General features: G+C 50.4%; 1 protein-coding gene across 1 annotated transcript in view; it reads left to right on the top strand.

The window, feature by feature from the left end:
- Nucleotides 1-26,204, top strand: part of INPP5D (inositol polyphosphate-5-phosphatase D) — a 130,400-nt gene that overhangs the window by 99,242 nt on the left and 4,954 nt on the right. The window contains exons 14-25 of the mRNA XM_068543726.1: nt 430-526; nt 1,075-1,213; nt 2,779-2,887; nt 3,057-3,145; nt 7,462-7,543; nt 11,824-11,913; nt 14,223-14,336; nt 15,655-15,737; nt 16,850-16,937; nt 20,942-21,091; nt 22,201-22,297; nt 24,214-24,480. Coding sequence (XP_068399827.1) covers nt 430-526; nt 1,075-1,213; nt 2,779-2,887; nt 3,057-3,145; nt 7,462-7,543; nt 11,824-11,913; nt 14,223-14,336; nt 15,655-15,737; nt 16,850-16,937; nt 20,942-21,091; nt 22,201-22,297; nt 24,214-24,480 — 1,405 coding nt within the window. The remainder of the gene's footprint in view (nt 1-429; nt 527-1,074; nt 1,214-2,778; nt 2,888-3,056; nt 3,146-7,461; nt 7,544-11,823; nt 11,914-14,222; nt 14,337-15,654; nt 15,738-16,849; nt 16,938-20,941; nt 21,092-22,200; nt 22,298-24,213; nt 24,481-26,204) is intronic.

Below are 26,204 nucleotides of genomic sequence, written 5' to 3'. Positions count from 1 at the left end.
CTGGGCTCCTCCTTCTGAATCTCCTTCTCAAGGTTTCTGGTTCCTTTTAATGGTCCTGCTTGGGCATGTGGAGAAACTAACACACACACACACACACACACACACACACACACACACACACACACGCTTAGAGGGAGATGCCAGGATGAGTTATCACCAGTAGCCTCCTCCCTCAGCCCTGCCGAGAACCCCAAGGTTGCTGGCCACTCATCCCATTTTCCTGTTGTCCCGGAGGAACCTCGCCCCCCGGTCCCTACCACCTGTCCCATCTCCCACCCCAGATAAAGCTGTTCTGCCTTCTTCCTTGGCCTCCACTTTCCCACAGCGGCACTCTCCCTCCTGACGAATGACATTGCTTCACCTTGATTTCCTGCCACTTGGCAGCTTTGCCCGTTTGATGCTCTGACTTCTTCCTCCCCCTCCCTTTAGGGAACAAGGGAGCCGTGGGGGTATCGTTCATGTTCAATGGAACTTCCTTGGGGTTTGTCAACAGCCACCTGACTTCCGGAAGCGAAAAGAAACTCAGGTAATGGAGCCCATCCCCCAGGAGCAGGGATTGGGGTTATTTGCCCAGACAGACCTCAAACCCTAAACACCATAAGGATGGCTCAGCCCTCGGCTGGGACCCTGTCCGGTTGGCCTCTAAGGGCTTTTCCCGTGTTCTCATCAAAGGCAACTACAGCTACATCCACGTGTGGCTGAATCTTGCCTAAAGGACGGAACAGACATTTCCTCGTGTCACTAACCCAACAGACACCTAAACACCACTCCAGCTCTCAAGGGAAAACCTCATCTGGGGCGCCCTTACAGATGAAAGCGCATTTTGCCTGTTGGTGGCCCAGCCATGCAGACGGCCATCTAGAAGGCTGATGATTCCGAGTGCCTGCGGAGCGGATGCTCCCGGGGCCCCGGCCTGCGTTCCCAGTTCAGCCCAGGGGCTGCATGCGTGTGGTTTGCTGCAACAGGGCTGGAGATTTCAGTCTCACTCCCCGACATGTCCCCTCTGACTTCCTGGCACGGGCAGTAGGGAACCAATGCCCCTGTGCTAAGCTGGCTGCTTTTTTGTTTAATTAGGCGAAACCAAAACTATATGAACATTCTCCGGTTTCTGGCTCTGGGAGACAAGAAGCTGAGCTCCTTTAACATCACTCACCGCTTCACCCACCTCTTCTGGCTCGGGGATCTCAACTACCGCGTGGAGCTGCCCGCCTGGGTGAGGGGCTGCCCTCCCGGGGCTGGGGACGCACAGGGCAGAGGCTCCCTGCATCAGCTCAGGGCGGAGGATCAGGGAGACACACGACCGGGCCGGGCCAAGGCAGCTAGCTACTCCTCTGGGGCTCGACACTGGTCCCATCACGGAGCCGCTGCCTTTCTTTTTTTTTTTTTTTTTTTTCTGCTGCCTTTCTTTACGGCTGGCCTCTGCTCACGCCTACTTGCCACATAACTGTCCCAGCCACCCCTCCTCACCACCTGTCTGCCGCTCTGGTCCTCTGGCTAACCAGCAGTGGCCCCTCGACTTGCCAGTCCCAGGTCCCCAGGAAAGGCTGAAGTCTGCAGAGACCAGCTCCATTTTCTCCCCAAATCACAGGTCACCGGGCAGCCTAAGGAAGGCATTCCTGAAGTTGGATGCCCATCCAATGAGCAGCAGTCAGAGGGGCCACATGGCACAGATGGCCTTGCTCACTCAGGGAGGGCAGAAGATTCCCTGGGAAGGGAGTGGGCAGGCACGGCCCCTGGACACGCCTGGAGCGAGACTCGGTTGCTCCTGAAAGATGGTGCAGAGGCCAGGCATGGGAGGAGAACCGTCTGCCCCTTGTGTACCAGGAATACTCTGGCACTGCTGTCTGTGAGGGGAGAGGGGACGGCAGAAACGGACCTGATTTTATAGGGCAGGAGAGGCTCCTGGAGCACAAGTGGCCTGAGAAAATGGCCTTCGGTCGGTTACAGGCCTCTGACAGTTGAGATTGAACTCGGGCTTTCGGACTCCCCTCCCAGATATTTTCCCAGCCCTCCCACATCCCTCGGCCTCCTGGCCTCCTTGGCCTGTCGCTGGCACAGCCGCTTTTAGGGCCCGTCTGTGCCCCCCTCCCCCTCCCCGGCCCCTCCCTCCCTCACAGGATGCTCTTCGGGAGCTTTCCTTCTCTCCCTCCTGACTGAGCAGGCAGAGGGCAGAGGGGTGGGCAGAGGCCCCACAAATCCCGACCCTTCACAGTTTAAGGGGCCGTCCACCCATTCACTCCCCAGGAGGTCAGCCAGGTGCATTCGCCAGAGCGGAGGCAACGTAAGTCTCAGGAGAGAGGACAGCCGGATTCCAAGGATAGCACACCCCACCGATATCACACCGACTCTCGGAGTCCGAGCCCGGATCACAGAGGCCCAATGCCCATAGCTTCGGGGGCTGGGGTTTCAGATCCTTTCATGGCTTTACAACAGGCTGTCTCACAGAGAGAACAGACAGCAAGGGAAACATACCTACCCATCTAGGGAAGCCTTATAAAAATGATGCTAGAAGTCAGTGCACAAAAATAGTATCCCTCTGTAGAGTTAGAATAGCCAGGAGCTTATGTTACTGAGTTGATATTTCACTACGATTGCAGGGTTGTCCATATAAAATGGTTGAGTGTAAATAAGCACCAGCCCAACATCCCTGGGACCAGGGTCTAGCGCAGCTTCGGGGACTCGGGTCCTGGCACGCCAGGCAGGAAGGTGGCGATGTGCCTCTTACCATGTTGGTGAAAGGGTTGTCTCACCGGTGGCTTGGCCATGTCTTTGCTCCAGGAGGCAGAAACCATCATCCAGAAGATCAAGCAGCAGCAGTATGCAGACCTCCTGTCCCATGACCAGCTGCTCATGGAGAGAAAGGAGCGGAAGGTTTTCTTGCACTTCGGTGAGAACCGCCATCCCTCTCTCGCGGGCCCTCCCCCTCCAGCGTTCTGTCTCCCCTTCTCCCAAGTATCCTCACCGGGGGGGAGGATTACGCCTGGAAAAGAGGGAAACTTGGCCAGACGTGAAACATGGGAAATCAAAACTGAAACCGTGGTTATGTTTGGTTTCAGAGGAGGAAGAAATCACATTCGCCCCCACTTACCGTTTTGAAAGACTGACTCGGGACAAATACGCCTACACTAAGCAGAAAGCCACAGGGGTGAGTCCTCTTCCCCGCCCTCCGTCTCCACCCCCCTTGCACACCTCACCCCTTTTGTCCATTCCCATAAAGGTGAACGGGAAGTGAAGAGCCCCCTCATCCACTAGGTAGCAAAAAAAGAAATAAAACTAGAAATCATATGTTGATCGTGTCACAGAGCAAAACCCTTCCCTAAGGAGAGGCTGGGCAACCAGACCTGCACACTGCAAGGAGTTGCCTCATGACGCTTCTGTCCGTGCGTGTGCGTGTGTGCGCACATGTGTGTGTGTGTGTGTGTGTATGCCACATCTTTTTTATCCATTCATCTGTCAGTGGACATTGAGGTTGCTTCCATGTCCTGGCTATTGTAAATAGTGCTGCAGTGGACATCGGGGTGCATGTATCTTTTTGAATGAGAGTTTTCTCTGGATATTTGCCCAGGAGTGGGATTGCAGGATGATATGGCAACTCTACTTTTAGTTTTTTAAGGAACCTCCATACTGTTCTCTATAGTGGCTGTATCAATTTACATTCCCACCAACAGTGTAGGAGGGTTCCTTTTTCCCCACACCCTCTCCAGCATTTATTTGTAGACTTTTTGATGATGGCCATTCTGACCAGTGTGAGGAGATACCTCATTGCAGTTTTCATTTGCATTTCTCTAATAATTAGTGATATTGAGCATCTTTTCACGTACCTGTTGGCCATCTGTATGTCTTCTTTGGAGAGATGTCTGTTTAGGTCTTCTGCTCATTTTTTGATTTGGTTGTTTGCTTTTTTGATATTAGGCTGTATGAGCTGTTTGTATATTTTGTGTCTTTTTTAAGTCCTGTACTCAAATATATTTGCTAATCTGCCAAGTCAGTCATCATTACACAAGCTTCTTTGCTGCAGGACTTATCAGAGCTTTTACAGGTTTATGAGCATGTGGTTCTCTATGGGAAAATTCGTGTGCCAAACTCAATTGGTCATGAAAAAGCAATTAATATCTTATGAGACCACTTGTGTTCCACAGAACAGTGTTTGTGGAAACTGTAATAAAGCATCCCTTCATTCTTGTTCAACAGATATTTACCGATGACCTATGATGGGCTGGGCACTGTCCTAGGTCGTGGGAGATCAAAGATGAGTCAGATGTCTGCCCTCAAAGAGTTTGTAGTAGGAAAGACAAGACAAGATAAATACACAACTAACTAACCAGAGATGGAATATAATGTGTTGCCCAATGCTGTGTGGAGCGGTCACAGAGGGAAATGACCATCAGGGCAGGGAAGGATCGGGGAGGCTTCTTGAAGAGGGGCCACTTGGGGTGCCTGAAGGGTGCTTGGATTTCGACAAGACAAGGGCTGAGGGGGCCTGATCCACTTCAGGTAGAAAGAATTGCCGGAGCAGATGCCAAGGCAGGAAATTCTGGCATCCATCCCCTTCTGGGGCCCAACCCAGGGGAGCCAGCCCCATGCCGGGTCCTGGGGGTTAGAGGTGCGGCAGTGATGAGCTTCCCTGGGGCCACTAGAGACCTGGGGAAATAGAGAGCATTCTGGGCATGACCTGGAGTCAGGGGCACATGGGAGACTGGATGGAAGTGAGAGAGAAAGGCCAAGAGTTGGGGAGATGCCAGAACAAAGCAGGAGTTAGAGAAAAAAAACACACACTGAGAGAAGGAGAGCAGACTCAGGACTGCTGCCGTGACAAGGCTGAGACCCGGGGCAGGACACCTTGTGAGGTGCCCACTGGCTGCTGTGTGCCTGGGCTCGTCTGGTTTAAAGGCACCCTCAGGGCAGGTCCCTGGGGGTACATTTGGAGGCAGTGAAGGGATGGTCTGGTGGGATTTGAATATGAGGAGAAAGAAACTGGGGCCTGAGGTGGCAGAGAGGGGGGTCCCTGATGCCAGGCAAAGCATCTTCACCTGTTTGATGGGCGCCTGTTTCAGGAAGCCACTGCAAGTTCTGCTGAGGGGCTAGCAGTGTCACAGTGATACACAGAGAAGACTGGTCTGTGTCAGTGTAAAGGATGCGGATGATGCAGGGGACCAATGAGGAGGCCAGTATGGAGGCTCCAGCTGAGAAATAACTGGGCCTGAAGCTGGGGGGAGCCCGTGAAAATGAAAGAAAAGGAGGAAAGCAGGATATGTTGATAGATCTGATTGATGTTGATAGAAACTGTGAAATCAGAAGGCAGGGCTGGATCGGAGGGGAAAAATAGAGCTTGTTTTCAGATTTACTGTATAACATGACTGGAAAATCCCAGAGAAAACATCCAGAAGGCAGCTGAAAATACTAGACTGATACTAGGGCTGAGTTGTAGATTTGGGAGTTGTCTGCACAGAGAAGATGGTCAGATCCATGGGAGTAGGTGAGGTCACCAAGGAGTACATGGACGATGGAAATAGAAGAGCTGTGGACAGATCTGGGGGTCATCTCCATTGAGAGAGGAGAGGAAGAAGCAGAGACAACAAAGGAGACAGAAAAACCATGTGTGTAGGTGGTGGGAGGGCCCAGCAGGCAGCTCGCAGCATCACAGAAGCCGGGGCTGAGAGACTTGCCAGGATCAGTGGTCACCAGCATGGAATGTGAGTCAAGGAGAACGTGTGTGGTCATTGGAACCTTGCACAAGCAGCTGGACTTGGGTTCAGGGATTGGGTGGACACTAAAAGAACGGTTGACATAGAGTCTTGGAGGTGAAATCCAGACCGCAAGAGGGTAAGGGTGGCTCTTTACCAAGAGTGTGCAGGTGAATCACTGGTGAAGCTTTTCAGAAATACAGATGCCGGGACCTCCTCCGCAGAGGTTCTGATGCAGCAGGTCCGGGGGTGGGGCCCTGCTTTCTGGGTCCCTGTAAAGCTCCACCAGCAATTGACCGGAGCAGCCAATGCTGAGAACTGCAGTGTTACGAAGTAATAGTCTGGCAGCATCTATGAAATCTAAACATGCACCTACCCTATTCAGCAATTCCACTTTGTTGTATACCTGAGGGAAAGTGGTGCATTTGTTCACCCGACGACAGATACAGGGGTGTTTATAGCAGCTTTGTTTATAATGTCCAAAAACTGGGAACAACCCTATTTCCATCAACATTAGAATAGATTGATGCGGTTTATACATACAATGGAATACAACTACGCAATAAAATGAAAGAACTTATACAAGCAACAGGGTGAAGAAGGTTGAAAGAAGCCAGATGCAGAAGAATATATACTGAATAAGTCCATTTATAAGTTCAAGAGTTGGCAAAATTAATCAATGGAGACATTAGCCCCAGTAGTGTTTACCTCTCAGAGGCAGTATTGACAAGGAAGGGGCCTGAGGGAACCCTTTGGGATGATGGACATTTTCTATATCTTGATCTGGGTAGTGGTTAAATAGGCGTATACAAATGTAATAGATCCTCAAGCCATACAGTGTAGATTACTACACTTTACTCTATGTAGGTTGTACCTCAAGTTAAAAAAGAGTAAATGGGCAGTCCAGGAGTAGAGGCAGTGAAAACAGAACATTCTTGAAAGAAAATTGGCAAAAAGAAGAAAAGAGAAAAGTAATGGAAGGCTCTTTCAGGATGAGAACGTTTATGTTTGTAGGCAGAGGAGAAAGAGCTAGAACTTAAGTGGAAAATGATATTCCTTAAGGAGCGTTGTTATCATTGCCGGTTTGCCTTGTCTGTCACACCCAGTGGACATCTTACTCACAGTGTAGCTTGGAGAGGGCTCATCATAGTACATGTTGTTTGAAAGATTAGATGGGTATGTGGAGGGCTGGATGGATATGTGGATGGGTAAGTGGATAGATGGATGGATGGATAGATGGATGGATGGATGGATGGATGGATGGATGGATGGATGGATGGATGGATGGATAGGTAGATGAGGGATGGATGTGTGAGTTGACGGGTAGGTAAGTGGATGGATGGATGTGTGAATGAGTGTGTGGATGGATGGTAAGTATATAGGTGGATGAATGGGTGCGGGGGGTAGTTGGAGTGTGTTATTAAAGTGAGTGGCTGGGTTGAATATACAGGTAGAGGGGTTCATCTGAGTCAGAAAAAAAAAGTAAGAGAATGTAAAAATACAAGAGATTCTGAAATAGTGAGGAGGGTAAGGAAGCACAGCCAGGTGAATCGATCTCATTCTAAAACAGGAGTCCAGGTGTCTGGAAGTGTGGGGCGTGGCCGTGCAGCCAGGACATAAGGCAGGCGGAAAGGGTTTAAAGCCACCTCTGGGGAAATCCTATAAAAACCAGCAGCAGATGAATCCAGGATTACAGATGCAATGCCTCGATCTCTTCTTTTACAACGTATCTTTTAAAGTAGCATGCATTTTACAAAGCTTTGACTTTGACTTGCAGATGAAGTACAACTTGCCCTCCTGGTGTGACCGAGTCCTCTGGAAGTCTTACCCTCTGGTGCATGTGGTGTGTCAGTCCTACGGTGAGTGGCAAGTTGAGAGGTCTGACTGCCCTAAACTAAAGGACTCCAGTCTGTCCATCTGTAAAATGGGAGAACTCCCTGCAACCCCAGTCAGGTGACCTTAAAGAGGTGATGCATCCTGTCCCATCTTGGGCTGCAACAGAATAAATATCTTCTGGTTTGGGAAACATTTGAATTATGGAGCACTTTTTAAAACAAATCTAGATTTATTTTTTTGAAAAGAGCCTATTAGGTTTGAACCATATAAAAGTGGTGTTTTCACAGATCAAAAATCGTTACCTATTGGAAATTCATATGGTTCAACCGAATGCATATCATGAGTACACACACGTGTTTGGGGAAGATTTAAAGATAAACTGGGTTAAACTGATGACAAAGACACAAGATGCAATATTAAAATAAATAATTATGGAAAAGTTATCCAGCCGCATTTCACCCCCACAGAGTGGAGGTTTTGCTGCTGCCCAGTGGCCACCTTCCTGGCTCCCACCCTCTGTGGGGACCGGCAAATCCCCACGTTCAATTCAGGTCCCATAAAGTTGAACTGGTTTCCATTCCTTTCTTGTGTGCATGCCTTCTGCTGCCCAGAAGGGACCAGAGCAGCTACCCTGGGCTAGTTTAAGGCACGCACGCTGCAGTGCCCTGGCCTCTGAGCTCTGTCCCCAGGAGGGACTTCACTCCCCTTTAGATGTGCGGAAAGGCAACCCACTCCCACAGCCAAGGAACTGTTCTGCTTCAAAACCTACAAAGGCCCACATCCCACCCTCCGCACTCAGCCTCCTCCCTTGTATGTCCCCTCCTCATACCCCATCCACACCCGCACTCTCCAGGCCTGTGACCCTTCCTGCCGCCGGCCATCACCCTGGTCCTCTCTCAGCGCTGCCTCTGTCCCTCGTCCTGCAGCTCCACGAGTCCTGCCAATTCTGCAGTCGAGTCTGCCTTCCAGCCACCCTCTGCAGAAATTCAGGAGAAAGTGGTGGCTTGTGGTATTACTGCTTTTTGAGCCTAAATCTGGTTTTCAAAACGACCCTATCATGGAGGGTTTTATTTTACTTTATTTATTTATTTATTTTTTCATTTTTTTTTTACCATCTTTATTGGAGTATAATTGCTTTACAATGTTGTGTTACTTTCTGCTTTATAACAAAGTGAATCAGCTATACATATACATATATCCCCATATCTCCTCCCACTTGCGGCTCCCTCCCACCCTCCCACCCTCCCTATCCCAGCCCTCTAGGTGGTCACAAAGCACCGAGCTGATCTCCCTGTCCTATGCGGCTGCTTCCCACTAGTTAGCTATTTTACATTTGGTAGTGTATATATGTCCATGCCACTCTCTCACTTCGTCCCAGCTTACCCTTCCCCCTCCCCATGTCCTCAAGTCCATTCTCTACATCTGTGTTTTTATTCCTGTCCTGCCCCTAGGTTTTTCAGAACCATTTATTTTTTTTTTAGATTCTATATATATGTGTTAGCATAGGGTATTTGTTTTTCTCTTTTCTGACTTACTTCACTCTGTATGACAGACTCTAGGTCCATCCACCTCACTACAAATAACTCAATTTTGTTTCTTTTTATGGCTGAGTAATATTCCATTGTATATATGTGCCACATCTTCTTTATCCATTCATCTGTCGATGGGCATTTAGGTTGCTTCCATGACCTGGCTATTATAAATAGAGCTGCAGTGAACATTGGGGTGCATGTGTCTTTTTGAATTATGGTTTTCTCAGGGTATATGCCCAGTAGTGGGGTTGCTGGGTCATATGGTAGTTCTATTTTTAGTTTTTTAAGGAACCTCCACACTGTTCTCCATAGTGGCTGTATCAATTTACATTCCCACCAACAGTGCAAGAGGGTTCACTTTTCTCCACACCCTCTCCAGCATTTGTTGTCTGTAGATTTTCTGATGATGCCCATTCTAACTGGTGTGAGGTGATACCTCACTGTAGTTTTGATTTGCATTTCTCTAGTAATTAGTGATGTTGAGCAGCCTTTCATGTGCTTCTTGGCCGTCTGTATGTCTTCTTTGGAGAAATGTCTATTTAAGTCTTCTGCCCGTTTTTTGATTGGGTTGTTTGCTTTGTTGATATCGAGCTGCATGAGTTGCTTGTAGGAGCGAGACTCATCTGCAAGTGGCATTGAGGAGCTAGAAGGCCATAGCTGCTCCCTGTCTGGGCCGTGCATTAGGGAGGGGGAGGAAAGCCAGGCCTCGCCTGGGAGGCTGCAGTGACTTCCAGGAAGGGCCAGGTTTGAAACATGAAGGGAAAGTTTGAAGAGGTAGGGAATTTTGCTAACAGTATTTCATGGAATGCTGGAGGAGGGTTTAATGAGTTGTGAGTGGGCAGGAAATTGGGAAAGAAAAGGGGATGAATGTCCAGAGCTCAGGAAATGGGGGTAAACTTTGAGCTTGAGTCTCATGGTGGTGACATCAATAGCATGTATCAGTTATCTATTGCTGTGTAACAACTACCTTAATATTTGCTTATCATCCAGCAGGCTAGTTCAGGCTGCTGCTTCCTGGTCCTGGGATTCCCAGCTGACAGTCCCAGATGTGGAAGTACTTTTTAGGTCTCTGCTTGCCTCACATTTACTAATGTCCTATTGGTTACAGGAAGTCACCCGGCCAAGCCCAGACTCACTGTGGGAGGGTGGACCCACAGGTCGTGGTTATAGGGAGGCCACCTAGGTAGGAGTCCACCTCCCAGGTTTCAGGCACAGTTACTGTAGTGCTAATGCTATCACGGTCAATACACATTTAAAGTATTTTTAAGAACATTTTTTAAAACTCTGCTCGTCCACCCTTTAACTTCTCCTCTTCTGTTGCCACCACAAACTTGTAGCCCCTCACTCAGCCTGACTCCTGCTCCTCCATCATCTCCTGCTTCACACAGCACCAGATCCTCACTGACTTCTTCCTGCCAATGGCCAAACATGCTTTAGACTGCTGCCCCTCCTACACCTTGCCTCCTGTCTCGGGGAAGGGATGCCCTCCTCCTTGCCTGGATAAGCTTTTCACCTGGGCCCTTTGCTCCATGCTCTCCTTCTAGCCCAGTCCCAGCATCCCCACTGTCCCCAGTCCCAGCACCTCCACTGTCCCCAGTCCCAGCATTCCCACTGTCCCCAGTCCCAGCATCCCCACTGTCCCCAGTCCTGGCACCTCCACTGTCCCAAGTCCCGGCATCCCCACTGTCCCCAGTCCCGGCATCCCCACTGTCCCCAGTCCCGGCATCCCCACTGTCCCCAGTCCCAGCATCCCCACTGTCCCCAGTCCCAGCATCCCACTGTCTTTCTTCTTCTCATTCTCTTTCTCCATCCATCTCACTGTTGTTTCAAGTTGTCTCTTTGAGGGTTGTTTGCAAGCGAGCAATTTTTTTTTCCTGTTTATTGGCCATCTATAGTTCTCTTGTGAATTTTCTGCCCATATCCTTTGGTTGGTAGAGGAGTGGTATGTTTATTTTTTCTTTGCTGATTTGTAAAAGCTGTATCGGGAAGGACTTATATCTGTTTATTGCCTTCTCGGTCTCCTGTGCTGTGTCTCCTTTGCCCACTGATGCTGGGTGTGTCCTGGAGTTTCATCCTCACCTCTTGTCATCCTTCATGTCTTCCCGGCAGAGCCAAAGCGTTCTCGAGGCCTCTGCTTCCACCTAACGTCATGACTCCAAATCTGACGATAAATCTCCAGCCCTGAGTACCCAGCCAGACATTTCCACGTGACATATCAAACGCACTTAGGACTCAGGATTCCTAGACCTCTGCTCTTTCTCTTTCTCTTCCCCCTCCAAACATGCTCTGCTGCCTTCCCTTCTCATCTAAGCACGAAGCTCCTTAAAAAAGTCGTCTACACTCAGTGTATGCACTTTATTGCCTTCCACTCTCTCCCAAAATGGCACCTTCAATGGAAGGTGCCATTTCTCACTGATGGGTTCAGTGACGCTAAATCCCCATCCCACTCTGGGCTGTGAGTGCCTCATCAATACAACAAAATGCTTAGACCAGAAAAAGCTCCACAGTTCATACACGCAATGATCTATATATTTAAAAACTCCCAAGTCTTTAGGAAAAACTACTACAGCCCACAATTAGCCATGGAGGAGACAGGGTCCCACTCTTTCACTACTTTCAAGCGTGGTTATGGAAGGTCAACAGGTACAAAACCATGAAACTTCTGGAGGCTTCCGTAAGTGCAAATTGATTTCTGCCATGCGTTTGCAATCCTTGGCTTGACCAGAAGGGTTTCTCCTTCCCTGCTCAGAAATTCCTTCCCTCCCCTGCAGGCAGCACCAGTGACATCATGACAAGTGACCACAGCCCTGTTTTTGCCACATTTGAGGCAGGAGTCACCTCCCAGTTTGTCTCCAAGAACGGTAAGCGGTGGGTGGTGTCCATCCCTCTGTTCTCCATGCAGACAGAAGGCCTGGGTGCTCATCTTCTGGTTGCAGCAATCAGTTGTCTGTGTTAGATAAAGGCTTATCCTTCCAGGCAAGTCCACGGTCCATCCATCGGGTCCCTTCATGTCCAAACCATATCATGATTTCAGTCCAGATCATATTCTTGCTCTCTTTGGCAAATATGCCAGCTTTTTTTAAGCTTCAATGTTAATACAGTCTTTAAAATTGGGAAAATGAGTGTTTTCCAAGGTGTGGCACATGTGCCACCAAAGACAATTCTGGGTGGGACATGGATGAACATTTATTAGTAAGGCATTTATTTTAATATGTTTTAAATATGACTCTTCTGTGTAAGGCAAGAAACACTGGTTTTCCGTTTAGTCTTATGATATATCTTTTTATTTAAATACGTTTATTTACGTTTTAAAAGTGAGTCTATTTAAAGAAAATGTTAAGTCAATCTTAGTGCATGTGCGTGGTAGGCGGTAAAAATTGTGAAGATAGGATGCGGGTGACTGAGTTTGGGGAAACATCAGAGTTAATAATACTCTATAGATTTGCAGGTAATTTTTCAAATAACCCAGCTCGGCCCTGGTAGCCAGGCCAGCCTCGTCCCAGCAGGGGTGTGGGTGTTGTCTGTGGCATGTCCAGCCCTGGGTCTGGGTGACCGGGGAGCCATGTTGTCACCTCCTCTGCCCACCCCCCACTTCCATGGTCAGCAGACATCATTTAGGAGGGCTGAGTGCAGGGCCCACTACAGGTTGGAAAAGCATGTATTTCTCTGTGTCCTTGGTGCCCGGAGGGGTGTAGGTGAGGCTGGAACCCTGTCTTCTGGGACACTCTTGCCCATAGGCTGTTGGGTCTAACATCCATAGCCCCAGCAGTGTGACCGCCACTCTCCACACAAGCCTTGACCCACCATCCTGTCTCTTTCCTAGCTCTGGCCACTGTGCCTTTCCAGAACCTTCCACCTCTTCTCCAGTCCCCACCCATCTCTCCTGTCTCTGAGTTCCTACAGCATTGGTGGGGCAGCCTATGCATCACACCCTTGATGAGGACCCTCGTCACATCCCCAGGGTCAGCCTTGCCCTCCCTCCACTGGGACTCGGCACACAGCAGATGCTCACAAACACCGATTACCGGGATTGAGCGTTGGTTGAACGTCTACCTAAGCAGAGCCCGGCCTTGGTGCTGGGGAGTTAAAAAAAGAAAGGAAGGCTAAGTGAAATAAGCCAGACAGAAAAACAAGTACAAGATACATATATAGTATCACTTATACGTGGAATCTTTTTTTTTAAAAAAAGAAAAGCCAACTTCATTCAGAGAGTACAAGGATGGTTGCCAGGAGCTGGTGGGGTTTGCGGGGAGGAGATGTAAGTCAAAGGGTGCAAATTTCCAGTTATAAGATGAATAATTTCCAGGGATCTAAAATTCAGCTTGGTGACCACAGGTAATAATACAGCACTGTACACTTAAAGTCTGCTGAGAGTAGATCCTAAGTATCCTTACCACACCAAAACACACGGTGAACTATGTGAGGTGACGGATGTGTTAATTATCTTGATCTTGATAATCATTTCAGAGTGTATATGTATATCAAGTCATCGCGTTGTACACTTTAAGTATACACATTTATATTTGTCAGTTTGTCTTCAATAAAGGGAAAAAGAAAAAGAAAGGAAAGCAGGAAGCATGGGAGGGAGAGAGGAAGGGAATGTGTGTCCCTGCTCTCTGGTGGCTCAGGATTTATATGGAGGGACAGAACACTGTTCAAAGCCAGCCTAAGGACACTTGCAAAAGCATCATGTAAATGAAAAGCATACCTGCAAGTTACCTGGGTACAGGTGAGCATAGGAGCTCAGAGTAAGCAGCAGGAGTAACTCTGCCTGAGGAAGGGGGAACAGGCATCCCTCACTACGTAAACTTAGAAATGAGACAGATTTGGATATCAGGCACCTGAGCCATTACACAAGCTCTCTTTGCAAGAACCCATGGGGAGGCTGAGGCATTAAGGGCGCTGCCCAAGGCCACACAGCTTTAGTGGCAAAGCTGAACGTAGAACTCTTTCCGCTCTGCTCTGCACCAGCTTTGATTCGTCAGAGAGGCTGTTACCATCATCGGGGATGCTTGGTGTGGGTGGTGGGATTTCAGGAGAAACCTCTCCTTCCACTTAGACTCTCAACGTCCCTGGACCCTAGGAAGGAGCTCGGTGTCGGGGGGCTGGATTGAAACGCTCCATCTCCAGACACATTGTGGAACCGAATCTCTGTTCTCACCTGTTCCAGGCCCCGGGACTGTTGACAGCCAAGGGCAGATTGAGTTTCTCAGGTGCTACGCCACACTGAAGACCAAGTCCCAGACCAAATTCTACCTGGAGTTCCACTCGAGCTGCTTGGAGAGTACGTGCTTGCTGAACTGCCTTTTAGGGGGACAGGCACGGCCCTTCCACAAAAGCCTTGTCATTGATGGTGCTTTTCTCCGCTCTCTGGGAAAGACTACGGATCAGCCTCAAAGGGGGGTCACAGAGTGGGGCTGCAGGTGGACGGTGCAAGGGGACCCCCAGTTACTACAGGGGTCCCCAGTATCCTGCAATACTGCTGCTCCAGCCCCAGGGATGGGTCAGTCACTGGTGCACAGACCCCTCGGCCCCTTGTAGGCAGCTGGGCAGCTGGACCCTCTCCTTGCCCCTCCGGGCAGAGTTTAGCCCACTTGAGGGTCCTCCAAGCCGGGGCTCCAACTCAACCAGGGAGTCTTGGGCAAAGGTCCAGAGCTTGTGGAGGCCAGCGCTGGGGCCAGAGCAGCTGCTGGTAATCGCTTGTTCTTCCCCAGGGTCCTCTGCTCTTTCCTACATCACAGGCATCTTTCTCAGGTGGTCCGAGCATCCAAAAGCAAACTAGAGATGGACGGCCACCCAACAGCCAGCAGCAGTTCGCACAAACTGTGTTTAGGAAACACCCTTTCTAGGTGCCATTTCTAGGCATATTGTCTAAAGCTGTTCCACGGTGAGGGCATCTGTGCGGTTTCTAGCTCTCCGTGCTGAGATGGTCTGGGGTGGGGGGTTGGAGGGGAGAGGCTGGCAAATCAACCCCACAAAGGGAGGCATTTTGTGACTGGATGACAGATGCTTCCAGAAATTGGGAACAGGGCCTGTGCCACCAGCTGCAGTGCTGACCCACCCTCTTTCCTCCTCAGACCCAGCCTGGGCTGGTGACAGATCTGCCTTCTCCAGGAAGTCTCCAGGTCCCCGTTCACCTAGCAAGGGCAGAGCACTTCCAAAAATGATGAGGATTTTTGTGCGGGTGTTTTTAATAAAATATCAAGGCATTTGCATACATTTCTATGGAAACAGCATATTAGGAAGCTTAAATTAGCATTTCAAAAGGCTGCTATCTTGAGTGGGATGAACCTTCATGTTTCCTAATCTCCTTGCCTGTGATGTGATGATTTCTTTGTTGCCTGGTTTGTTGCAAAGAGGAGCCAAAAAGGAGGGGAATCTCTCTGAGTCTCCTAAAAATAATTAGACCGTGTTGGCAAATGACCATCCCCTGCACCAAAACAGAATCCCCAACAAGCCTGACTCCTAAACGAGACTGTGGCCCCTACAGATACAAGAGGAAGGAGGGTATCTTCATTGGTCCTGGTGGGACAACCCAAGGAGTCTTCTCTGTCTGGTTCTTGTGCTGTTTTCTGAAAGCCAGCCTTCTTATCCTCGGACAGGTTTCGTCAAGAGTCAGGAAGGAGAAAATGAAGAAGGAAGTGAAGGGGAGTTGGTAGTGAAGTTTGGCGAGACCCTTCCAAAGGTAATTCAAGAACAGGGAGGATTTTGCGTCCATCAGCCAGCGGTGCTGGCCAGTGGCAGAGCTCCGGCCAGGCCTGACCAGGGGGAGTGGGGCTCCCACGGGCCAAATGCAGGAGAGGCTGCCTCTCTTTCAAGGCAGCTTATGACGCCCTTCCCAGCAGTGGTTAAACGTGGGCCTGAGCCTAGTGGCCCCAATATTCCTAAATGAACTTCGATTCCCCTGATGGATTGTGGAAGGGATCTAGAGGGTGCCTCATCTGACCAGGTGACTTTACAGAGAAAGGACCACAAGCAGATCAGAGAGGCTTGTTCATGGTCATGCGGCCGCAGTGATGTTCTGGAACTTTCTGAATGGAGATAGAGTCCATCCTGTCGGTCAGCATGCACCCAGAGGCCCGCACAAGGGGTGTCTTGGTATCTGTGGATGGAAGGAAAGGGGCAGCCTGGGACCTTTTCATTAGGCCCTACTGTGTTGGGGTCTGCACGAGGAACAGCCTTAAGGTGTGAGAAGGTCACAAGTCGTAGCCAGCATGTAGGAGTGCATCCAGGATGTGTGTCTGTCCCTCGCTGAGCCACCCTCCAACAGCCCACAGGACAGTCCAGGTCCACGCGAGGGGCTCCGCTGCAGGTGGACACAGGCCTCCTGCCCAGAAGGAGGGCAGGCCCCATGGTGCCCCCTTCAAGGCAGCTCCATCCCGGGAGGGGGCCGAGGAGAGGGCTGTACCCTCCTGGGGGGCAGGGAGTGGGGTGCGTTCAGACCTGGCTCCTGGTCCCACCAGTGTTTGTGTATCGGCCTGGCCCCATCCCCCTTGATCCTGGGGTGGGCAGAGGAGGGGGAGGAGGGGCAGGGAGGCGGGGGGGTGAGGCATGTTTGGAGTCAGGCCCTCTCCCCGGGGCCGGGGTGCAGTGTGACGGGGTTAACCCCGCCTTGCTATGCAGGGTGGACACATGGGTTCCTTCCTGCTCTCTGGGGCAAGAAAATCAGGGATTCGAGTTTGTTTAAAAAGAACGTCTACAGTCCTTTTTCCCACGCATTCCCCTCCTCTGGGCTGGCAACCCTCACCCATGTGTCCCCCACCTGTCCAAGCTAATCCTGTGCCCTTCTCTCTGCAGCTGAAGCCCATCATCTCTGACCCCGAGTACCTGCTGGACCAGCACATCCTGATAAGCATTAAGTCCTCTGACAGTGACGAATCCTACGGTAAGGGTCCCAGGACAGGGGCTGCAGGTGCCACACCTGCTGATCGAGGCCTCTGATGTAAGGGAAGCAGCGGTGTCTCCTTCACAAAAGCCCACCGGCTGCTCCGTTCCCCATCCCGGTGCTGCCAGAGGGACAGTTAACTGGAAAGCTATCGTTCCGACCCCATCAGGCTCCTGGGACTGACAGCAAACAGCCACAACACCTCCCATCTATGGAGCCTTTCCTGTGTCAGATTCTGTGCCAGGTGCTGGCACGTATTACTTGAGTTATCCTGACATGACCTTGTGAAGCAGATAGTATTCTCTCAATTAGTCGATAAGTAAACTGAGGCTCAGAAAGGTGAAGTGACTTGCCTAAGTCACACAGGTTGTAACTGGCTGAGCCCTAATTTGGACCCAGGTCTTCCCGGCATTGCTCAGTGCCCAGACCAGGCAGGCTTGAGAATGCCTGTGGCCCCACTAACTGTCCTCCTAGAGAGACACCATCTTCTGTAAAATCTTCAGCCTGTCCATGGCTCCAGGTTTGCCCTTGCACTTGGTACATGCAGCGCAGCTAGAGCCTGGAGTGAGGGGGCAGGTAGCCAGATCCATACCAGCCAGGCTGGGGGTAGGTATCATGTCCCGGGGACGGAAGGAAGCCACAGAAGAGTCAGGCAAGATGGCAACATGGTCAGCTTTGCATCTTAGAAATACGTGTTTGCAGTGATCAACACGAGAGATGAGGGAGCCAGAATGAAAGTAGCGAGGGTTAAAAAAAAAAAAAGGAGAGACAGGTTAAACTTGAGAGGTACTGAGAAGGGAAATTGTTTGACCACGGGAATCGGGGGGAGAGGGTCGAGGATGGCCCTGAACTTGTGGTCTGAGTTGCTGGGGTTAATGTTTCCGTTTCCTGAACTGGGCTGGCTGTGGTGAACAGCAGGTAAAGGAGACTAAAGCAGTTCAGCCAGAGAAGTGGGAGGAACGCCAAAGACCGGGGTCGGGGACGCTGTCAGAGCTGTTCAAGACGACGTGGTTGTGATAGCAAATGTGGCTGAGAGATCCAACCCAATAAAGACCAGTGTCCTGCAGACAGAGGGGCTTGGGGACTTGTGGGCTTGGGAGAGCCGTGTGCACGGCGAGGGAGTGAGCGGGGGTGAGGAGGCCGAGGGCTTGAGAGACCAGGATGTGCAGCTGGGTCCAGGGAAGGTGTTTGTTTTCAATGGAAGGAATTTGAGGGGGGTTAATGCTGATCGATGGAAGCCGGGAAGCAGAAAGAGGCTACCGACAGGAAGGGTGCCCATGCGTGTCTGTCACCCACGGTGCAGGCTTGGGATGTAGGTACCATCACCACCCTCATTGCAGAGGTGGGAAAATGAAGTGACTTGTCCAAGGTCACGCAGACACTGAGTGAGTTTGACAAGCTGCTGTGTGACCTTGGACTTGAACCCAGGCAGCCCAGCTCCAGAATCGTGCCCTCTACTCCCTCCCAGTGCAGCGCTGGGAAAAGGGTCCCTGAGCCAGGGCAGGGGCGGGCAGAGCCCGAGGACTGTGATGGAGCAAAGAGAAAGGATCCACGTGGGTGCCAGAGTGTCGGGAGGTTTGCTGGCAGGAAACGGGAACACAGGTCTGACAGCTCCATTTTCTTTTCAAACACTGTAGTTCTCCTTTGTCTCCTCCTCTTGGTATTCATACTGGCAAACAGCATATCATACTAATAATTAGGAAAAAAAATCATCCAGCAGTCTCATTCCTTGCTACAGCAATCATTTTTATTTTGCTTTCACACTCCCGTGTTCATCCATAGGCACACATAGATTTCTATATGAATAATTATCACAGAGACACCGTTTATAGTCTGCTTTCCTCACCTGGTATTAGATGATACACATTTTCCATGATCCTCTGACCCAGCCTTCATGATGGTTGCTTTTAATGGCTTCATAATATTCCATGGATTTACTATATCCTCATTTTTAAAAGTACTCCTTACTACTACTATTGAGGCTCTGTAAATTATTTTTGTTAGTGTTATCAGCAATGCTGAGATGGATCTCTTTGTGGACATTTTTATTTTTTATTGAGGTATAGTTGATTTACAATGAGTTAGTTTCTGATGTATAGCAAAATGATTCAGTTTTATATGTGTGTGTATATATATATATTCTTTTTCATATTGTTTTCCATTATGGTTTATTATAGGATATTGAATATAGTTCCCTGTGCTATTCGGTAGGACCTTGCTGTTTATCCATTTTATATATAGTATCAATAGTTTACATCTGCTAATCCCAAACTCCTAATTTATCCCTCCCCCACCCCTTTTCCCCTTTGGTAAGCATAAGTTTGTTTTCTATGTGAGTCTATTGCTGTTCTGTAAATAAGTTCATTTGTATCATATTTTAGATTCCACATATAAGTTATAAGTGATATCATATGATATTTGTCTCTGACTTCACTCAGTATGATAATCTCTAGGTCCATCCTTGTTGCTGCAAATGGCATTATTTCTTTTTTTTTATGGCTGAGTAGTATTCCATTGTGCATGTACACCACATCTTTATCCATTTGTCTGTCGATAGCCATTTAGGTTGCTTCCATGTCTTGACTATTGTAAATAGTGCTGCTATGAACATTGCGGTGCATGTATCTTTTCAAATTAGCATTTTCTCCGGATATATGCCCAGGAGTGGGATTACTGGATCATATGGCAACTCTATTTTTAGGTTTTTTAAGGAACCTCCACACTGTTTTCCGTAGCGGCTGCACCAATTTACATTCCCGCCAACAGTGGAGGAGGGTTCTCTTTTCTTCATTGTGGACATCTTTTATTCTCCTTTGGCTACATTTGTTATTCTTTTTTTTAAAATTTATTTATTTATTTTTATTTTTGGCTGTGTTGGGTCTTTGTTGCTGCACGCAGGCTTTCTCTAGTTGCGGTGAGCGGGGGCTACTCTTTGTTGTGGTGCACGGGCTTCTCATAGCGGTGGCTTCTCTTGTTGCAGAGCATGGGCTCTCGGTGCGCGGGCTTCAGTAGTTGTGGCACGCAGGCTCGGTAGGTGTGGTGCACGGGTTTAGTTGCTCCGCGGCATGTGGGATCTTCCCAGACCAGGGCTTGAACCCCTGTCTCCTGCATTGGCAGGCAGATTCTTAACCACTGCACCACCAGGGAAGCCCACATTTGTTATTCTTTTGGGTCGTCTCTTTAGGGCAAGTTCCCGTGTTTGCTGGCTAAAGGGTATACATATGTTTGTGGTTCTTGGTGCTCAGTATCCAACTGATGGCTGTGAAGGCTCTGTCTTGCCTTGTGGACCTTGCCACATCCCAGTGTACAGGTTTCCCCAGATCCTTGCTGGCACTGGGTATCCTTTGCTTCTACTTTTGTTAATTTCATGTCTGTGAGAGAGTCCCTTACTGCTGCCTTAATTTGCATTTTTGATGGCTCAGCAGACTGAACTAGTTTCCATGTACTGAAATCAACCATCTACACTTCTTTTTGTGGAAAATGTCTGTGGGGTTATCTGCCCATTTATCTGCTGGAGATTTGATTTTGAGGAGTTCAGATAAAATACCCTCTGCGTGAAGCTGCCTGCAACTAATGTTCCCACTCAGTCCTCTTTCCAGTTTTGTTTTTTCTCTGTGCAGAAGTTTTAAACTTTTCTGTCCTGTCAGTGTTGTTTTGTCATTTCTCACACTGCTTCAAACCTTGGGAAGTTATTCCTTCCAGCAATCAGATTAGTATTTAATTCTGGTTTTCTGCCGGATTTTCTATGATTTACTTTTTTTTATACCCACTAATCTGCGTGGAGTTAATTTTGCTGTAAGGTTTGAGGTGTTTTCCCCAAATTGCTGAGGAGTTGTTCTGAAAGTTTTGTTCCATAATCCCTGCCTTGGCCATCGTCGCAAAGGATCATCTCTGAGCAGAAGAGCTCAATCTCCAGGCCAAATGCATGGTGTTTCTCCGGTGAAATGGCGGGACTGGGTGGGGGGTGGTGTCTTGACATGACTGCTGTCTCCCCACCTCCCCAGGCGAGGGCTGCATCGCTCTACGGTTAGAGGCCACGGAAACTCAGCTCCCCATCTACACGCCTCTCACCCACCACGGAGAGATGATGGGTCACTTCCGGGGGGAGATTAAGCTGCAGACCTCCCAAGGCAAGAAGAGGGAGAAGCTCTATGGTAAGTGGGCACAACTCCTCCCCTGCCCCCTCTTCAGTGCTGCTGGGTCGGGGACAGGAACGGAATAGTGTCCCTGCTGTGGCCTCAGACAGAAATGCAGCATCGGAGGGGATCTCAGAGGCAATCTGGCCCAACCCTTAGCAGGTTCGAGAATCTCCCTACAGAACCACAGCACCTCACAGCCACAGTCACCCTTGCCCGGCCCCAGTCTCTCTTCCTTTTCACACGGGCAAGAGGTCATTTTCTCCTTCTCCTCTTAGCTTTACCTCTTGCTCAAAAGCACTCAAATAACAAGGCCTAAAATGCGTTGGGCTTTAATTTTCTACTTGATCTATGAAATGATCAACTTACAAACGTTGTCTCATTTATCTCTCACCATAGCTCTGAGAGCCAGGCGCTACCCTTGTTCGGTAGATCAGGGAACTGAGGCACAGAGAGGTTAAGTGACTGGCTGAAGGTCACACACCGAGGAAGTGGCTGGCCCAAGGGGAAAGTGCAGGTTCACTCACGTAAATTTGTAAACGTGATGGGGTCCCGCCTCTCACACAAACAGTGAGACAGCAAGATGTGGGACCGTCTGACATCCCCTGCTCATGCGAACGCCCTGGGCCATCACGGGTGCTGCCTCCCTTGGATGGGGCTCCTCCTTCTGCCCTCTGGGAGCTCCTTTCTCTAGCAGGATCTAGACCTGAGGGGGACTTGGCACCCCTACAACCATAGCCAGAGTCAGATATGAAGACGGGGTCCCAGTTCCCCATTAAGCTCGTGAACAGGTTGGCTTTGGGCACCAAATGCTCTTGTGTTTCTTTTATTCAGATCTGCCAAGAAATATTTGTCTGTTTTATCCCTTGCTGACACCAACAAGTTGGAAATTGCATGAAATGACAACTCTGGGTCACACATGCCAACTCTCCTCCCTCTGGAGCCATGCAGGCATAACTAATCCATCACCGAACTCACACAAGGTCTCAGAATCTGCCCCCAGGCAGCCATTGTTCACTTTCCAGCTTCCGCTTGCCAGGGGAAACCTCTCCGCCATCCTGGCCCAAACCCTGGGAGCTGGGCCCTTGCACGCTCTCACATGCTCTTCCCTGGCCCTTTTCTTGCAGACTTTGTGAAGACGGAGCGGGATGAGTCCAGTGCACCCAAGTCCCTGAAGAGCCTCACCAGCCAGGACCCCATGAAGCAGTGGGAACCTGCCAACAGGTAGAGCGGGGAGACGGGGGGTGCCAGGGCTTCACCGCAAGCTAGCGTGGCTCTGCAGACCCAGGACTGGGAGTGGGGAACTGGAGCAGAGAGAAGGCAAGGGCCCAGAGGGAAAGAAAGCGCTGGCCACGAAAGGCCTGTCATGCTTCCAGCTCGAGGCCTCTAACCACAAACCCCTGGTGTGACTGCAGCAAGGCCAGCGCGGCTCTTCTGCGCTGCAGAGTTCAGTTCAGTTCAGCAAACACTGGCTGAGCACTTCCAGGTGTCAGGTTCTAGAGAGACCAAGGCAAATTAGGTGCGGTCCCTGCCTTAGGAAGGTACATCCTACTAGGAGGACGCCCAGTCCCAGAGGCCGCAGCCCCAGAGATGGTCGCATGGAACAGCTGCGGTATTTCCTGAGGGCCGGGGACATCGGCAGCCATGGCTCCAGGGCTAAAGGCCCCACCCTGTGACTAAGGCGGAAAAGCATTGGGGGGAAGTGCGTGCAGGCTGCTCTTGGCAGGGACTGGGCTGGGAAGAATCTGGTCATCAAAGTCTGGATTACGAGGGGGACAGCAGTCCCCGAATAGCAGGGTCACCACAGCTCACTGATACGGTCTTGAGTTCAAGCCAGTGAGGTTTGTCGTGGTGTCCGCGCCAGCTTACCTGCCAAGGGGGCAAAGCTGTGCCAGGCAGCCGAGCGAAATCCCAAAAGCCACCGCCGAGCCCAGCTTATTCCTCTCCTGCTTTCAGCCCCAGCCCCCCACCCTGTGCACAGCAACTCCCATCCCCCTCCAGCCTCTGATGGTAGCCCTAGGCATGAAACTATCCCCTGCAATCTTTTTCGCCTACTACAATCCCCTCGATGAAAGCGCTGCAGCTCTCAAATGTCTGCTTGACTCCAGAATCAGGATCAGTGTAGGTCAACAAAGTATTTTCCATTGGACCAGCATTAGAATTAACACTTACTTCTGAAGCAGGCTCGATGGATGGGAGTGGGATGTGCTCAGAACCAGGCTGGTTGAGCAGATGGGAGCTGGGGAGCGTGTGTGACAACCTATATATGCAGAACTCTACTTACTAGTTAGTTCTCCGGAGAGCGCCGTCTTACAAGGAAGGACAACACTCCTGTCACCAAGAGGCAGCACAGTGTGTGTCTCAGGGTCACCTCACCAGGTCTGGCCAGCCCCTCCACAGCTGTCAGCTGACTCCCCCACAGTCGAGGCTGCAGCGTTGACCTCTGTGACCTCCACGCTCATCTTTCCAAACACCCGCATGGCTGTCTCCATCCTGATGCCTCACAGACGTGCAAGCCGACTGTCCCAGATGGAACTCTCCATTTACCACCAACACCCTACCACCACCAACAACCCCCATAGTCACTCAGCCCTGCTGGCCATGCCAGCCTCTCATTCCATTCTGCCCACTTGCTCACAGGCCTTCAGACTGTTGCTGGGACAGGTCAACCCCTCGTACCGCAGGGCCTTTGCACTTACTGCTTCTCCCCTCCCTCCCTTCTCAGAGAGGCCCTCACTGGCCACCCTACGCCCAGGTGGTCCCAACCCTAGTCTATCTCTGCCCCTTTTGTTACTCTCAGTCAGACTTGAGCAGTGTATAAATATCTCATCTCTCAGGCACAGAGCTTGTTTTGTTTGTCTCCCCATCATACGTTGGTTCCACGAGAACAGAGACTGTGGCTGTCTCATTTACAACCATATTTCCTCCTATTGTTCCTGGTGTTACCAGGCACTCAGTAACTATTTTGTTGTATGAATAAATGAATGAATGGACGAATGAATGAATGAATCCACCACCCCAGAAGTGAAGGAGTTGAGGAGAGCCTGAGGAGGCCCAAGGGGGCATCAGAGGACACTGTCCTCAGGCTGGTGCTGACCTGGAGGAGCCCTGAGGTGTGACTTTGTGTGTCTCCCGCGCAGGGTCCCTCCATGCGGTGGCTCCAGCATCACTGAAATCATCAACCCCAACTACATGGGAGTGGGGGCCTTCGGGCACATGAAGCAGACCCTGTCCCCCGACCAGCAGCCCACCGCCTGGAGCTACGACCAGCCGCTCAAGGACCCCTCCCTGGGGCCTGGAAGGGGGGAGAGCCCTCCAACACCGCCCTCCCAACCGCCCATATCACCCAAGAAGTTTTCATCATCGACGGCAACAAGGGGCCCCTGTCTCAGGACGCAGGAGCCAAGGTGAGCGTCGTCTTCACCAAGGCCTCTCCCTTCCCTAGGTTTTCACCACCAGGAAAGCTGGCCCTAGAATAGAAGCTGCGTGAGAGCAGGGACGTGCGTCCACTTTGGTCACTGACTCACCCCGGGGCCTAGAACACAGTAGGCTCTCGAGAAATGCTTGTAGAATCTCCGATTCTTAGCCTATTGGTGTAAACCTGAAAGGTTTTTTAAAAAGAGGATTTTAAAAATTTAAATATAGTGCCTGAGAAAAACACACTCCTGTAAAAACGACCTTCATTGAAAAATACATTTCTGTAAGTAGTGAACCCTCGTCAACCTCCCACTCCCTGGAGGGCCCTGCAGAACAGAGGTGGGAATTTCCACGTAGGAGTCCCTCCCCAGCTCCGAGTTCCCCTCTCTCTTCTTAACCACGAGAGTTCCTGTTCCCTTGCGCAACTCTCCTGTCTCTCCTGTTGAGGCCAATTTGAAGAAACAGCAGCTGGGACCAGGAATTCCGAAGGGGAGGAGAAGAGCCAGCCTGCAGGGGGAGGGGGTTTGGCCATGAAACTTCAGGAAAAACCCAGCGGTTAGAGAGAGCTGACCTGCACCGAGAACTGGTCCAGGCATCACGTACCTGGAGGCCCGGAGCCCGGAGCCGGGGAGGAGCCCGCAGAGCTGCCGCCTTAACCAAGCAAACCCATGCATGCGCGCTTTGTGCAAACGCAGGATCGGGAGCCCCCCAAGTTTCTAGTAACCACAGGGTGACAGATGGAAATTAAAAGTGCAGACCTTAATTAACAATGCTTGAAGATGCACAAAATATCATTCGCATCAGCTTCCTTTGGGGGCTGCCTGTACTGTTTATAATGACTTCAGGGCGCGGCTCTGGGCCTGCCTTCCCCTCTCTGAGGTCCTATGTTCCCCATGGCATTTTCTGTCGTGTATTAAGAGCCAGGGAACGGCATGTTGTCAAGCTCTGTTCCCCTCATCTCCCGCCACTTCCAACCCTCCCGCGCCTGGCGTGGCTGGAGTTTCCTCTGGATTGAAGGGCCGTTTACGATTCTCTTTCTTAAGCTTTTTCTCTTAAAAAAAAACTGGACAAATGGAAGGAGGAAGGGATGGAGGGAAGGAGGAGGCTGGGACAGGACAGGGCCTGCCCCCGAGCTCAGCCTTGTCTATCTCTGTACCTCTAGTTTTCACAATTTGTTGATAATATTGTGGACCCTGGTCTTTCCGTAAGAAACCTGGGGGAAGGAGAAGCAGCCTCAGTTTCCTCTCCTGGAAAAATGAGGACAAAAGCCGTGTATGGCGGGTCCTGCGGCACCTCTTTGGCAAAGGTCACCTCTTTGGCGACCCCAGGAAACAGAGCTGTAAACAACTACAAAGAACAAGGGGACTGTTTAAGTGAAATGTTTTAAGTTCCCAAAGTAAATGTCTCTTTGTGCCCTCCTAACTGGAACACAGCATATAGCTTGGAACAAGGTGGAGAGCCGTTCTCTCCGGTTTCACGGGCGACAGCTTCAGAATGGGGACATGTGTGTAGGCAAGGGGCCCAGGCTGGGCTCTAAGCTCACTTCTCAGCAAGGAGATGATTAGAGGCAAGGAGCTGGCAGCTCGCACACCTGCCTGCCACCCTCTTTGCTGCTCTGGACCCCCCACTGGGCCTGAGAGAAGGCTGTGGAAGAGGGGGTATCACCAGTTCTCCTATCACTGCCCCATAAAAAAGTAAGGGACCAGCTGTCCCA

The sequence above is a fragment of the Eschrichtius robustus genome, chromosome 5, assembly GCF_028021215.1.
Source record: "Eschrichtius robustus isolate mEscRob2 chromosome 5, mEscRob2.pri, whole genome shotgun sequence".
Classification (NCBI taxonomy): Eukaryota; Metazoa; Chordata; class Mammalia; order Artiodactyla; family Eschrichtiidae; genus Eschrichtius; species Eschrichtius robustus.
The sequence above is the reverse complement of the archived record's forward strand: the minus strand, read 5'-3'. Positions and strand labels throughout refer to the sequence as shown.